Raw genomic sequence first — 15,165 nt, forward strand, 5'->3', positions numbered from 1 at the left:
TCTATTCCGATCTGTGACATTTTTCCTTAAAAAAAAACATAAATAACACAAAACAATTAAAGTGTATATGGAGTACACACAATTTTAATAATATATACATGTTTTCAGCTGTCATAAATAAAATACACAACTCAGACTGCAAACATACTGCGCGCTGAGACTAAGATGGATCCGAGGACAAAGGATGAGCGCTTTAGCTTCGAATTCGTCTTCGAATCAGAGCTCACTATGTGTTCAACCGCGTTGATCCTTTAGTCTCACCTTTGTCCGATTCGTTAAGCTCTTCTTCCCCAGAAAAGTTTGATAAAAACTTCAGAGATTCCAGTGTCATATTAGGGTTCGTTGAAACAAAGCTCAAATTTTCGTCTAATTCTACAAAGTATGTCGGAATTTTGCCGCGTCCCTTCACGAAGGTGAGACCGCGCGGACGACAGAGGATACCGTAGTCCATGAGAATTTTTGCGGACTCCTCTGTCACTTGTATGTGACCCGACAGACCCGTCGACTGCATCCGAGAGGCCATGTTTACCGGATTGCCCCAAATGTCGTAATGCGGCTGTGAAGCGCCCACTACGCCAGCCATTATCTCGCCGCTGGAAATTCCAATGGCTATCTCAGTGCTCGACAGGCTCCGATCAATGGGCATGCTGTCGTAGGCCCTATTGCACGAAGCCAGGGTACGCATGAGGTCCAAAGCGAAGGTTGTCATCAGGTAGACCACTCCATCGTAGGTATCGTCATTACTATCTAAAGTCTCTTCGCGGCTAATGCTGCGATCCCGTTCGACTGAAATATAGAAAAATATTTTGAGATAAGGATAAGGAATTATCTAAAAAAATCTATGGCTTAACTTACGATCAGTGAGGCGCCCCTTTCTAACCGATGATACCATGGAGAAATCTAAGCCACATGCTGCCATATAAGTGCAACCAACGACCTTGATCTTTTCAACCATGTAATACTCCTTGTAGCGACTCAGCTGCCATATTAAGAGGATAATTGATCAAGACATACAATGACAGTCAAAGGGTCGTCTTACCAGAATATCGAACTCAGTGATTATGCAATTTAGCACGCGTAGGCTGGGCAAATCCATTTTGAAGTTCATTAGCTTGGCAAACATTACGGAGATCATTCGGTAATTTTCATAGTAGAGCTCATGTTGGGCTAATTTATTTAGATAAATGTCGACTTTAGGGACACAAGAAAAGTATTTTTACTGACAATTAGGAGGGGAGGATCCTTGGTTGATAACTCACCAACACGAGCAGGAAGAATGTTGTTAAGCAGAATTATGATTGATTGGTTAGTTGCAGTCGCAGCCTGTTGCTTGTTCTTCAAATTAACGTTCAGCCTGTGAAAGATAATGGGTTTGGTTTTCTTTAAGTGGTACGATAAGGTCGGATCCAGTTGCTTAGATATTAGTATCATTATCGATATACGCACCTGTAGTTGGTTTTGGCATTGAATTCGATTCGACGCTCCTTCATGTAAAGAGTGACCAACATGAGCAAAATGCGGTCGCAGTGCGCTACTTCCGATGGCAGAAAGGGAGCCGTAGTGTTGCTGTGCTGGAATACGAAATGGTATTCGAAAAACAGAATCAGCAAGTAGACGAAGGCCTCCATGCAGCCGATGCAGGTTTTGAGGGCGAACGGGATCCGGGCAAAGGTGTAGCTCATTCCCAAAATGAGCGCCATCATGTTCGTAAAGGTCCACGGAGAGAAGCATGTGGTATAACTTATATCGTAGTGGTAGAGCTTGCTCTCAATGAATTCCAGATCAAACTTATTTTTGTCGCAGTCCACCTGCAAGGTTCAATAAATTAGTAACAGTTGCATAGTTGTTTATAAATTATAAAAGTTAAACCGAATATAAATTAGTCTCACTTACCAGAATCATGCAGAGCGAAGAGTAGTAACAGCCTATAGTCAGGAAGTAGCAAGTAATCCTTAGGAATAAACTGCGCTGGATCTTTTCGTATACGTGGAATATTATACAACTAAATTTGCTGTACTTCTTGTATTCGTTCTGCCCATCTCTCCACCAGCACACTTTCTTGTACCACGAGATGAATAGCAGAAAAGTCAGGAGAGTGAATACAACCATATGGCCGGCAACACATAGTCTGCAAATATCATCATTGCCAATGATCTGAATGTAGATCATGCAAACCCCAATTAGCCAGGCCATCAGTATTGAGCCCTTGAAGATATAGTCCGGCTGCTGCAGATAATTCTTTTCCAGCGTTTTATCTTTGAACGTCGCACAAAAGAGTCCGATTTCCCGCATTTCATTCTTTGGGGCTTCGCCATATCGACAACACCGTCGATACCTGTAAGGTAAGCCCAGTTTTAAATCAATGGATAGGTAGATATCTCCTCCATATAAATAATAATAGAAGGGTATCTCTGTTATTGTCGCCTTTCGACCTACCACCCTAAGCCACCCACTGGCATCTTGTCAAACTCCTCACGTAACTCTTCGGTCACCGAGTTATAAGAGCTCCAGGATTCTATATTTGGTCGTGACTTTATGTCCATGGCTGATTGGTGCCATCTATAATGTGTGACTCTTCGCGACGGGATCGCCGACGGAGTGCCGGTTATGAGGTATGTGTTCATCGGGTGCTTCTGCAGCACGGGATCATTCTGGGCTTCTTCCGTTCCCGGAAGAATCGTGTACATGGACGGGGTTAAGTTGCTCAAAGTCCTGCCACTGATGTGAACGTAGCCCGCTTTACCCGTAGCCTCCAAATGGTTGGCAATGTCCACATCGGCTCCTGTAAATTTCCGCTGATTATTGTAACTATTTCTGGCAACATAACCTACCCCAAATGTCAAACTGCAGCTTGGCCTGGCCAATAACCCCGGCGAAGAGACTTCCCGAGTGGATTCCTATGCGCATGTCGATATCCAGATCGCGTGTTTCCCTGTGCAATGAGTTGGATCAGTGAGTGACTGTGTCTAGTTCCCTTTGGCTGACGTACCGCACTTCCTGTATGTGGGAAATCATGGAGAGGCCCAGGGACACGGCATTCTCCGCATGATCTGGGTCGGGCTCAACCAGACCGGCCACACAGTAGTAGCAGTCGCCCAGAAACTTGATCCTCTGGACCTTGTAAATAGCGGCAGCCATGTCAAATCGGCCGTAGAGGTCGTGCAGCACCATAACCAGTTTCTCCACCGACAAAGTCGTGGTCAGGTGAGTGTAATTCACCACGTCCGCGTACAGGATGCTCACGTCTGAATGGATCTGCACGGCCATGGAGCTCTGGTAGTTTCGTAATCCGAACTCCGTGTCACTATCCGCCTGCATGATCTTGTCCTTGATGCTCCCCATGTATGTCTTGGCGATCTGTGGCGGCAAAATGTTGTGCAGCAGCTTTGCCTCTTGGTGCAGGGCGTCGCGCAGCCAATTCTCCTCCATGATGAACTGATGGCGGTCGAGGAATGACGACCGAACCATAGTGTCGTTCATCATGCGGAAGAAAATTCCCATCACGTTAAAACCAAAATAGTGGAAGACGTCCAACATGAACAAGTCATAGGTGTGAGCGGAACGAGAGGCGTACTTCGAGAGGAAGTAGACCACTTGGAAGTAATACAACACATACAACACACTGACGAAGAGCGCAAGGAGAGCTGCCGCCCTAATGGAGGGAATCGGCAGAAACATGTAGATCATGCAGAGCGAATATATGTCCATTGCGGATATAATGGGCCAGTCGTGGACGATATAGTGATATGCGTTCAGTCCCAAATCTGAATGGGTACAAGGAAATATAGAAGTACTCTAATAATCTGAATGAATAGTATATACAAATAAAAGCTTTCTTGGCCTCTAAATTTTGTTGGTATGTTATTTAAACTTACCTGCGGTCAATAAAAGAAGTGAGGCCACAACCGAGGTAAACACCCTTACCCATCTGTGGCGTATCACAAAGTCCTCGAAGAAATTGACGCTCAAAACCAATAGCATTAAAACCACTAATAGTATATGGGTAGCAACGTCTGGATAGACGCGATACGTGTGCTGTAAAAGAGTATAATTATTCGAAAAACACATTATATAAGGCTTTATCTTTTACGTCGGTCAATAGCAACAGCTGTGCAACATAGATAACGGTGACAGCAATATGCAAAATATAGAAGACTCCGAGGTAACTGTTCATCAGGCGAACTTGATACTTCTGATACTCCTCCTCCAACTTGAGTTCCTTACACCTGGCCTGTTGACTCGTGACTTGCGTAATGAGATGGTCAGCGGTAAGTCTTCTCAGGTACTTACTCTTAGGTAGCCCGATTCCCAAAGGCGCTCATCGTCATAATCGAGCGTACATGTCCCGTGTTTCCTCCTTTTCTGCCTAATGGTGTGAATCTTTCTTAATCTGTGGACCGTCATTTTAACGAAACTTTCGTATATTTGTGTATTGTGTTTTGTCCTGTATATGTATATATATTTGTTTGTCTGAAAGTACTTGAGTGTACAATTTGAGTAGATGGTCAGTGTCTAAGCGATTAGGGAAAAGTATTTGAAACCTTTTTTAATTATTCCAAAATTATATAATTTACAATATAATATTATTAATAATAAACAACGAATTTGCAATAAATCCATGGCAGTCATATTATTAATTTGGCCGATCGATAAATATGTGTAATCGCGATTTATAAATATTGCCTGATTAAGACTTTATAAATCTAGAACCCTTTGACAGACTTCTAACTTTCTGATACCTTTGGTTTATTTAGATTTATAAATTTAAATTAAATTTAGATATTAAGAGAAGATATTCGATATTTAAAAACAATAGTGAAATTTCTCCCATAGGCTCATATTATGTTTGAGATATAGCTTTTGTGGCATTCAATCTATAAGTTATTTTCGATCCACATAAATTTGTATTTGACGTCAGTACCAATAATTTATTGGCAATAAAACAATAACTTTTATTAAAATGATATTTAATCGAGGGCGTATTAAAGAATTTATTTTACTTGTTAAACAGCTAAACTTAATTGCCGTGTCCCCCTTTTTGTGATGAAGTTGTGATCCTTGTCAATGCCCAGAAAATATGTTGGAAGGAAGCCACGCCCCTTCACGAAAGTCTGGCCGCGGTAATTGGCCTGAATGCCATAAGATTCCAGAATATTCGCCGACTCCTCCGTTACATGAATGTGACCCGACTGACCTGTCGTCTCCATCCGCGCCGCCATGTTCACCGGATCGCCCCAGATGTCGTAGTGTGGCTTCGAGGCGCCGACGATGCCGGCCATTATCTCACCGCTGGATATCCCGATGGTAATCATCCCGTCACTTAAGTTGTATCCCTGGACGATGCCATTGTAGGCCTTGTTGCAGCTGGCCAGGGTTCGCATGAGGTCCAGGGCGAATGAGGCCATTACGAAAACCACCTCCTCGTGATCTTCTTTGCTGACCAGCTCCAAGCGCTCCTCTGCGAGCAAAGCCACGATGAGAGATACTTTATAATGATAATTGCCATGCATGACTTACCTTTCATTGACCCCAGTTTCAATGGCTTACTGGTGGAGCCAGCAAAGTTCACATCCAATCCGCAAGCCGCAATATATGTGTAGTTCGCGATTTTAATTTTCTCAACCACATAATGCTTCTTATAGTGCAATAACTGTATTCGCGACAACATTTATAAAAATATATACAAAAATATATATAATAACATTGATTCCACTTACCAGCAGATCAAACTGGGTAATAACCTCATTGAGAATCCGCAAGCTGCTTAGATTCATTTCAAAATTTGATAACATGGCAAACATGACGGATACCATTTTATAATTTTCATAATAGAGTTCGTTTTTGGCTAATGAGTTAAGATAGATGTCGACTGCAAAAAATAAGGATTTTATCAGCAATCCTTACTAACTTTGAATCTATCAACACGTCCGCGACTCACCAACATGACTGGGAAGAATGTTATTCAGAAGAATCGTGATCGAGCTATTTGTTATTGAGGCGTCATACCGCTTCTTTTCCAACTCGACGCGCCAGCTAAAATATTTCACCACCCTTTATGAATATTTTATAATAAATTAAAGCTACGAGCTCACCTAAAATTGACTCTCTTACAGAACTCGGTCTGTTTCGCCTTAAGATACATGGTGACAAAGGTAATTATTACCACAAAGGCATGGGAATACTCAGAGGGAAAGTACGGATTCGAAGTGATGCTGTGGTGGAAAACGAAATCGAACTGAAGGAAAATTAATATGTTATATATGAGAACTTGAATAAAGGCCACAATCGTCTTGAGCATAAAAGGGATGTGGCTGAAGGTGAAGGCCATGCAAGTCATCAGAGCCAGCATACTAGTGGTCTCCCACGGTGCAAAACATGGCGACTGGTTGGCCTCATAGTGATAGATCCTTTCCTCAATATATGCCAAGATAAACTTTGCTTGGCTGCATCTCTGATCGATAAATAAAAAATCAAAATAAATTTAAAAAATTAATAAATGGTGACTTACCGTACTTATACCCATTATGATCCAATACAATGATATAACGAGCAGGAAGGTGCAAATGCGTATGGTCAGACTTTCCTGAATTTTCTCATGGATGCGGAATATAAGACAGCTGAGGCGGTTGTAAGTGTGCGGTTTGTTTTTCTTGCCATATAATATCCAGCAAATCTTTTTGTACCAGAGAATAAAGACCATTACAGTCAAAAACACAAGCATCAAGCTGTCGACTACAAGGCACCACAGTTCAATGTTTTCAGAATTCATAATTTGAATGTAAATTGAGCCAGCACCAACGCTCCAGGCCATTATGAAGTAATACCTGGATAAAAAGTCACTCTGTCCTAAATATGGTTTCTCTAGATCTGTGTCGTAGAAGGTCAGACAGATGTCCATTTGCGAGTTCAATGGATCTTTGGATGGCTCTTGGCACCAAAATTTCCATAAAATCGAGGGGCTATCGTTTAAAAAAATAATTTATAAATTAATTTAAGCAGTATAAATATTCTAACAGCGCGCAAAAGTATTTTTTTTTTCAAATAAATTGAATCTACTCACAGATATTTCATGACTGGCATCTTCCGATATTCCTCACGCAATTCCTCGTTGAACTCGGCAGTAACGCCATGAGGCAAATTTGAGCTGGGCTGGGAGCTTGAGAACATCTGGTCATCGGTCGAAAAATCAGGGACATTATGTGGGAATACTATTAGGTATGTGACAATTCTATTCTTTAGCAAGAGGGAATCTCTCTGTGCCCTTTCAGGACCTCTCTCAATTGTGTATTCATTACGCGCTGTCAGATTCCTCAACACGGCCTCACTGATGTGCACGGCACCAGGAACGCCAGTTGACTCAAGGACATTGGCTATTGTGACGTCCGGCCCTAAATCAATTAAAAGTAAATAAGTCCCATGGGAGGAGATTAACCTGCTTACCCCACACGTCAAACTGCAGCTTAGATTCACCGATCACCCCTGCGTACAGAGTTCCGGAATGAATTCCAATGCGCATATTTATATCCAAATTTTGCGAGGCACTGGAAGATGGAAAGGTTTTAAAGTTGTAAATTAAATATAACAGACAGGGTCTCACCGCACTTCTTGAATATGGGCGATCATGGCAATGCCCAGGGCCACAGCATTGTTCGCGTGATCGGGATCCGGATCCGTTAGACCTGCCACGCAATAGTAGCAATCGCCCAGGAATTTGATGCGCTGCACCCTGTAGTGCTGGGCGGCTAAGTCAAATCTGGCGTAAAGGTCGTGCAGGGTGGTCACCAGCTTCTCCACGGTGAGAGTCGTGGTCAGGTGGGTGTAGTTTACCACGTCCGCATACAGAATGCTTACGTCCGAATGGATCTGTATGGCCATGGAGCGCCTAAAGGCGTTGCTGATTTGCATTGGAGTTGAGGCGAGCCGCTGAGATTGTATGATCTTTTTCTTAATGTCCTTCTGCAGAAGCTCTGAAAACGTGGAGGGCAAGATGCTGTCAAGCAGGATTTTTTCTTGGCGCTGGGCGTTCCGCAGAGAGATTTCTTCCTTAATAAACTGGTGGCGGTCTATAAATGAGGATCGCACGATCATGTCATTAACGGTGCGATAAAGGATGCCGACCACATTTAGGCACAAATGGAGGGCAATGTCGCTAGACATTGATGCATAAATTCCCTTGGGTAGGTAGACGATTTGCATGAAGTACATGATGTACGCTGAGGAGACGACCAACGCCAACACAAAGGCGGCGGAGAGGCTTTTGATCGGCAGAAATGTGTAGATCATGAATAGGATGTATGTGTCGTAGAACGAGCCGCACAACCAGTCATGGTAGTAATAGTGGAATAGGCACTGGGTCAGATCTGCGAAACAAGTGAAATTACCCCAGGAAAAACCGATAGCTCCCATACGGAACTCACCCGCACACACCAAAGTCAAACTGGCTAACGCAGAACTGACGAACATTATCCACGTATACTTTTCAATTATTTTCTTGCGGAAATTAATGCTAAGAATGAGTAAGAGGATCAGACAGCTGACTGAATATATACCCACATCGTAGAAGATATACTTTTTATGCTGCAAGTATATATGTACAAGAACACATGCATTTTTTTTTATTATTTATGAAAGTGTATTGCTTACCTCACTTAATAAGATTACCAATAAACAATGAATAATGGTAACGGTTATATGAAACATAAAGAACACGCGTACGTAACTCCTAAAGAGCCGTATCTGATAAGCATTAAACTCGCCATCTACGCCAAGCTCCTTACATTTTTTCTGAGGGTGTTTGATTATTGAATATAAACATAAATCAGACCTGGCTTCACAATTACCTTGAGATACTTGGGTTCCCACACTATATCTTCGAAATATTTGAGATCGCACTTGCTCCGCGAAGAAGGCATTATTATTTTTAGATTTTCGTTTTGTAGGATTAGACACCGATTTGAAACTATATTGCAGCTGTACTAACTGTAACTGTAACTTTTGGCAGTTATGAATGGTCTACTTGACTGAGAACAAAACTAGATCATGTTTTGTGAACATTTTATTCGAAATAGCATTGGAAAGTGGATGATTATCTAAAGAAGATATATAACTCAAAGGAAGGCAGTTTACGCTTGCATTTCCTGCATTTTCGAGTCTTCCAGTGGGAGAATATAAAATACCTAAGCTCATTATTTACATTTAAGGGTCATTGAATGGGTCTTTGCAAGGAATTTGGGAGACGATTAAAATTTCTTATTTCTAAAAATATTTAAAATATATATTTTTTTTTATATATATGTATACATATATTTTTTTTTGTTTAATTTTGCAATATTTTATTATTATTTAATGCAAATTTTAAATGAGAGCCGAAGTATACATCTATTTTTTTGGCAATAATTTTAATGTTTACTTTATAGGAAACATATACATATAAATATTGTAAAACTCTAATTTCGCTCTATATAATTTTGTTTTATTTGAATTAACTTGTATACCTTTAAAGAAGCACTTTTATTTTTATACCCTATACCTCGATATAGCTCTTGAAACCACCCAAAAATATTTTTTGCAGAAAAACAGACCTCAAAAAAGAATACATATGCACAGTCTGCCCCGTCTAGGGGTATATAAAGTTTAAAAAATATATATATTTATGTAAACATAGATGAAATAAACAAGCTATTATTTCATATTCTCCGTCTTAATCTCCGTCTCCTTCTCCGCCTCATTCTCCGACTCATTCTGTGCCTCATTCTCCGACTCATTCTCCGACTCAACCTCCTCCTTGTTCCGATAGTCCTCACTGTTGTCACCGCTACTGGATGAGTGAACCGACGATTGAATCATTGACATGACAGTGAAACGCCTCGAAGCTCTCGATCTCAGCTCCGAGGTGGTCGAATAAAATTTTAGTTTATCATCAATAGCCACAAAATATGTGGGTATTTTACCACGTCCCTTCACATAGGTCAGACCACGCTTATGGCAGACAATATCGAAGTCCATGAGAATTTTGGCAGACTCCTCGGTCACTTGGATGTGGCCCGGCAGACCCGTCGACTGCATCCGCGAGGCCATGTTCACCGGATTGCCCCAAATGTCGTAATGCGGCTGTGAGGCGCCCACTACCCCAGCCATGATCTCGCCGCTGGAAATCCCAATGGCTATCTCGGTGCTAGACAGACTCCGATCAAAGGGCGTTTCCGCGTACGCCCTGTTGCAGGATGCCAGGGTGCGCATCAGGTCCAAAGCGAAGGTTGTCATCAGGTAGACTACTTCGTCTTGGGTGTCAAACTCGGAATCGGGATCTGTATTGTCCAAGGTACGCCTAACCGGTAAGTGGTGGGATTCTCTAAACGAATTTCCTCTTCGAACCTTTGCTGCCAGGGAGAAATCTAACCCACATGCTGCCATATACGTGCAGCCAACGACCTTGATTTTTTCCACCAAGTAATACTCCTTGTAGCGACTCAGCTGCCATATAAAAAGGATAATTACTTAAGCCAAAGTGTCAGTGAAAGGATCGCCTTACCAGAATATCGAACTCAGTGATTATGCAATTTAACACGCGTAGACTGGTCAAATCCATTTTGAAGTTCATTAGCTTAGCAAACATTACGGAGATCATTGGGTAATTTTCATAGTAGAGCTCGGCTTTGCCTAATTTATAAAGATAAAGTTCGACTAGTGGGATAGAAGAAAGAAAATTATTTGTACAAAGGCATCTTTTACTGGAAACCCACCAACATGAGATGGAAGAATATTGTTAAGGAGAATTATGATGGATTGGTTGGTTGCACTGGCCACCGTTTGCTTGTTCTTCAAATTCAGGTTCAGCCTATGAATGGCAATGGTTTAAAAATTGTTTCAATTCAGAACCATGAAAATCTCCGGGACTGCCTGCAGTTGTAGATATTAGTACCATTATTGATATACGCACCTGTAGTTGGTTTTGGCATTGAATTCAACCTGCTGCTCCTTCACGTATAGAGTGACAAACATGAGCAAAATGCGATTACAGTGCGCGATCTCTGCTCGCATATAGGGAATCGTGGTGTTGCTATGTTGGAATACAAACTGGTATTCGGAAAATAAGATAATCAGATAGCTGAAGGTCTCCAAGCAGGTGATGCAGGCCTTGAGGGCGAACGGTATCCGGGCGAATGTGTAGGTCATTCCCAGAATGAGCGCCATCATGTTCGTGACGGCCCACGGATGGAAGCAGGTGTCACGATTCACCTCGTAGCGATAGAGCTTGCTCTCAATGTATTCCAACTCAAACACTTCGTGATCGCAGGTTATCTGAAAGTTTTCAGTAAGCAATTTTCATTGCATTGCGTGCAAAACTCACCAGGATCATGCCGAACACGGTGCAGTAACAGATTATAATTGAAATATAGCACAAAATCCTCAGAAGTAAACTGTGCAGGATCTTTTCGTGCAAGTGAAATATCATACAACAAAATTTGCTGTACTGCTTGTCCTCTGTATTTTTTCCATATTTCCACCAGCACACTTTCTTGAACCACGAGATGAACAGTAGAAATGTCAGGAAAATGAGCACACACGCATCGACCACTACGCACATCATGCAAAACTTTCCTATCACCTGAATGTAGATCAAGCAAACCCCAATTAGCCAGGCCATCAGTATTGAGCGCTTGAAAATGAAGTCCGGCTGTTTCTGATAGTTCCATTCTAGCGTTGAATCTCTGAACGTCGTACAACACATTCCGATTTCCCGCCGTGTTTTTCGTGGAGCTTCGCCATGTCGAGGAGAGCATGGAAATATGCGTCGATAGCTGAGGGTAAAGAAAGTTTTATATTAAATAGCACCCTTTAGATGTACCATGGACATCGCCAACAGCTGAATAATAGAAGGTTAATAAATAACATCAACATTCAGAATACTCTTGGAGTGTGTGTCGCCCTTTGACCTACTCAAAACCACCCACTGGCATATTGCGAAAGTCCTCTCGCAGCTCATCGGCCATCGTGTTAGTTTCTGGGGCGCCCTGAACTGGTCGTGACTTGATGTCAATGACTGATTGTTGCCGCCTATAATATGTGATCCTTTTCGACGGGATCGCCGACGAAGTGCCGTTTATGAGGTATGTGTTCATCGGGTGCTTCTGCAGCACGGGATCATTCTGGGCTTCTTCCGTTCCCGGAAGAATCGTGTACATGGACGGGGTTAAGTTGCTCAAAGTCCTGCCACTGATGTGAACGTAGCCCGCTTTACCCGTAGCCTCCAAATGGTTGGCAATGTCCACATCAGCTCCTGTAAATTTCCGCTGATTATTGTAAATATTTCTGGCAACATAACGTACCCCAAATGTCAAACTGCAGCTTGGCCTGGCCAATAACCCCGGCGAAGAGACTTCCCGAGTGGATTCCTATGCGCATGTCGATATCCAGATCGCGTGTTTCCCTGTGCAATGAGTTGGATCAGTGAGTGGCTGTGGCTAGTTCCCTTTGGCTGACGTACCGCACTTCCTGGATGTGGGAAATCATGGAGAGGCCCAGGGACACGGCATTCTCCGCATGATCTGGGTCGGGCTCAACCAGACCGGCCACACAGTAGTAGCAGTCGCCCAGGAACTTGATTCTCTGGACCTTGTACATAGCGGCAGCCACGTCGAACCGACCATAGAGATCGTGCAGCACCATTACCAAACTCTCCACCGACAAAGTCGTGGTCAGGTGAGTGTAATTCACCACGTCCGCGTACAGGATGCTCACGTCTGAATGGATCTGCACGGCCATGGAGCTCTGGTAGTTCCGTAATCCGAACTCCGTGTCACTATCCGCCTGCATGATCTTGTTCTTGATGCTCCCCATGTATGTCTTGGCGATCTGCGGCGGCAAAATGTTATGCAGCAGCATTGCCTCCTGATTCAAGGCGTGGTTCAGCCAGTTCTCCTCCATGATGAACTGATGGCGGTCGAGAAACGACGCCCGAACCATAGTGTCGTTCATCATGCGGAAGAAAATGCCCAGCATGTTGAAGCCCAAATAGTGGAAGATGTCGATCGTGATCGCGTCATGGCCGTGCGAAGTGCGAGAAGCGTACACCGCGAGAGAGGAGAGCACTTGCAGAAAGTAAAACACATAGAGACCACTAACAACGAAACCAAGGATAGCTGCCGTCCTGATGGAGGTAATCGGCAGGAACATATAGATTATGCAGAGGACGTAAATATCCATTTCTGCACTGAGGGGCCAGTCGTGGAAGATATATTGATATGCGTTAAGTCCCAAGTCTGAATGGGGAAAAGGACATTTTGAATTTTAGTATTCGAGCAAGGATAGAAAACAGTGGGTTGCATTCTGAATTCCTCAAAATCAACATGTTTTTCATCTATTAGTTAGGAATGGGAGGGGAGGGTTAGTCTAACCTGAGGCTACTAAGCTAAGCACGGCCAGTGCCGATGTCACCACCATTAGCCATCTGTGTCGCTGCACAAAGTCCTCCAAGAAATTGATACTTAGCACAGCCAACATAACGACACTATTGAATATGAAGATAGCCACGTTTGGATAGATGCGCTCCGTGTTTTGCTAAAAAAAAAAGTTACATTAGCCTTAAACCGCATATTGATAGGATTTAAAATCTCACATTGGTCAAAGTTAACATCACTATTGTATAGCTTGCGACGACCAAAATATGCAGAAGGAAGAAGACTCCCAGGTAACTGTTCATCAGGCGGACCTGGTACTTCAGATACTCCTCCTCCAACTTGAGCTCCTTGCACTTGGCCTGTTGACTCGCCCAATTGTGAACTCAAATGATCACCGAAAATCTTTCTTAGATACTTACCCACAGGTAGTCCGATTCCCAGACGCGCTCCTTGTCATAGTTGAGTGTGCATGTCCTTTCTTTCTGCTTATAGTTAACGGTGTTGCGACGCCTACAGTTCATCTCAGCAGCAAAAGTGTATGGAATCTTTAAATATGTTTGTTTGATTAGATTGTCAGTGGACAACTGATTTGTAAAACCAAGTCAATCAGTGTGCGTCATAAAGATTACTTTTAATGCAATTTCTTTCCTGTTTTATAACTATAAACAAATTATAGACTCCATACAAAAGATTTTCCATGACGGATACACGGTGAAGCAGCTGTGGTTACAAAAATTGCACTCGTCCTGGCAACACCAAGCAGTTGGCAGAGATTCCTACTCCTTCTGCCCCCGGTCATCTGTTGTTGTGTTGTGTTCTGCGGTTTTATTGGTTTGCGCTTGCACATTCCATTTGCGAAATGATTGGAATTTATGCTTACAGATTAGACGACGAAGCTTCACCAATACCCGCCCTGAAACTGGCCCTAGTATCCATTTGGCTGCGGTGGATGCTCCTCTGGCGGATTGCCTTTGTCCTTTTTGTTCGGTGAAGACGTGTCCTTCTTGGTTTTTGCAAATCATTGCGGCAGCTTTGATATCTGCAAAAACGTTGCATTTTCCGATGAGATATCGGGTGGGGGAAGAGGTGCGCGCCCCAATCCGAATTTTGGTCAAATGTTGCGTGCCTGGCAACCGCTTTGAGCCGGATTCGAGTGCGGCTCCAATGATTTGCCACGGCCTCGCATGAGGTGACCCATAATGAAATGCTGAAATGCAGATTCGCTGAAAGCTGAACCCTGGCATTCCGAGAGAGCTGGCCGCTGAGAGCCAAAAGCCTTCGTGCCTGGCCATGTCAAAGCTGTCGCCCATTTACGCCCAGCTGCGCAAATTAAATAATAGCCGCGAGTGCATAAAAAGCGGAGTGAACTTTATTTCACTTAAAGCCAAAAGCAACACCAGCCAGGACGTAACTGTAACCATTGTAGTGGCAAGGACTTCCTTTGCCTCCCTTCGGCTGGCACACACACACTCGGTGGTTGTATAAACAAACCTGTCCACACACAGATATGCTGCGTTTATACTGCCACTGAAATCGGGAAAATCAGAGGAAGGTGTTCGGAAATTGTTAAAAATATTGACTAAATAAAATAATATGGTATTTCTTAGAACCCTACTACGCTTGATTAAAGCAGACCTCTATACCTTTATTGCTTTTATTTCTTATGTTTTCCCCTTTTTAAGCAGTTTAAACATAGATAATGTGTAATAGAAAATATTTTTAATCATTTTTATATTATAACGATTAAACTTTCCTATATAAACGT

General features: G+C 42.8%; 3 protein-coding genes across 5 annotated transcripts; all 3 read right to left on the reverse strand.

Moving 5' to 3' along the window:
* Positions 1–72: 72 nt before the first annotated feature.
* LOC108076892 (adenylyl cyclase X E-like) lies at positions 73–4,503 on the reverse strand. 3 transcript variants are annotated; one of them, XM_070288745.1, is made up of 12 exons: positions 4,291–4,503; positions 4,091–4,231; positions 3,876–4,035; positions 2,990–3,764; positions 2,832–2,932; positions 2,437–2,782; positions 1,894–2,335; positions 1,447–1,808; positions 1,260–1,354; positions 1,040–1,167; positions 856–979; positions 73–786 (listed from the first exon to the last, which is right to left on the reverse strand). In XM_070288745.1, the coding sequence occupies exons 1-12, from the start codon at positions 4,402–4,404 to the stop codon at positions 227–229; spliced, it is 3,348 nt and encodes a 1,115-aa protein (XP_070144846.1). In that variant the 5' UTR covers positions 4,405–4,503; the 3' UTR covers positions 73–226. The 3 variants fall into 3 exon arrangements, with proteins under 3 accessions (XP_070144846.1, XP_070144848.1, XP_017025413.1); XM_070288747.1 differs by having other exon boundaries at positions 1,040–1,191; positions 4,091–4,238; positions 4,291–4,401; XM_017169924.3 differs by having other exon boundaries at positions 74–786; positions 1,040–1,191.
* A 470-nt stretch (positions 4,504–4,973) lies between these two features.
* On the reverse strand, positions 4,974–9,001 carry LOC108076857 (adenylyl cyclase X E-like). The gene is made up of 12 exons (XM_041776112.2): positions 8,841–9,001; positions 8,644–8,784; positions 8,418–8,577; positions 7,598–8,360; positions 7,441–7,541; positions 7,061–7,388; positions 6,509–6,959; positions 6,093–6,451; positions 5,939–6,033; positions 5,718–5,869; positions 5,518–5,650; positions 4,974–5,458 (listed from the first exon to the last, which is right to left on the reverse strand). The coding sequence occupies exons 1-12, from the start codon at positions 8,910–8,912 to the stop codon at positions 5,004–5,006; spliced, it is 3,210 nt and encodes a 1,069-aa protein (XP_041632046.1). The 5' UTR covers positions 8,913–9,001; the 3' UTR covers positions 4,974–5,003.
* Positions 9,002–9,627: 626 nt separating this feature from the next.
* ACXC (Adenylyl cyclase X C) lies at positions 9,628–13,983 on the reverse strand. Its single transcript, XM_017169926.3, has 11 exons — positions 13,820–13,983; positions 13,619–13,759; positions 13,398–13,560; positions 12,488–13,262; positions 12,330–12,430; positions 11,941–12,280; positions 11,351–11,801; positions 10,940–11,301; positions 10,743–10,837; positions 10,532–10,683; positions 9,628–10,473 (listed from the first exon to the last, which is right to left on the reverse strand). Exons 1-11 carry the CDS (start codon positions 13,919–13,921, stop codon positions 9,682–9,684), a joined length of 3,474 nt encoding a protein of 1,157 aa, XP_017025415.1. The 5' UTR covers positions 13,922–13,983; the 3' UTR covers positions 9,628–9,681.
* Positions 13,984–15,165: the final 1,182 nt, after the last annotated feature.

The sequence above is a fragment of the Drosophila kikkawai genome, chromosome 2L (assembly GCF_030179895.1).
Source record: "Drosophila kikkawai strain 14028-0561.14 chromosome 2L, DkikHiC1v2, whole genome shotgun sequence".
Taxonomy (NCBI): Eukaryota; Metazoa; Arthropoda; class Insecta; order Diptera; family Drosophilidae; genus Drosophila; species Drosophila kikkawai.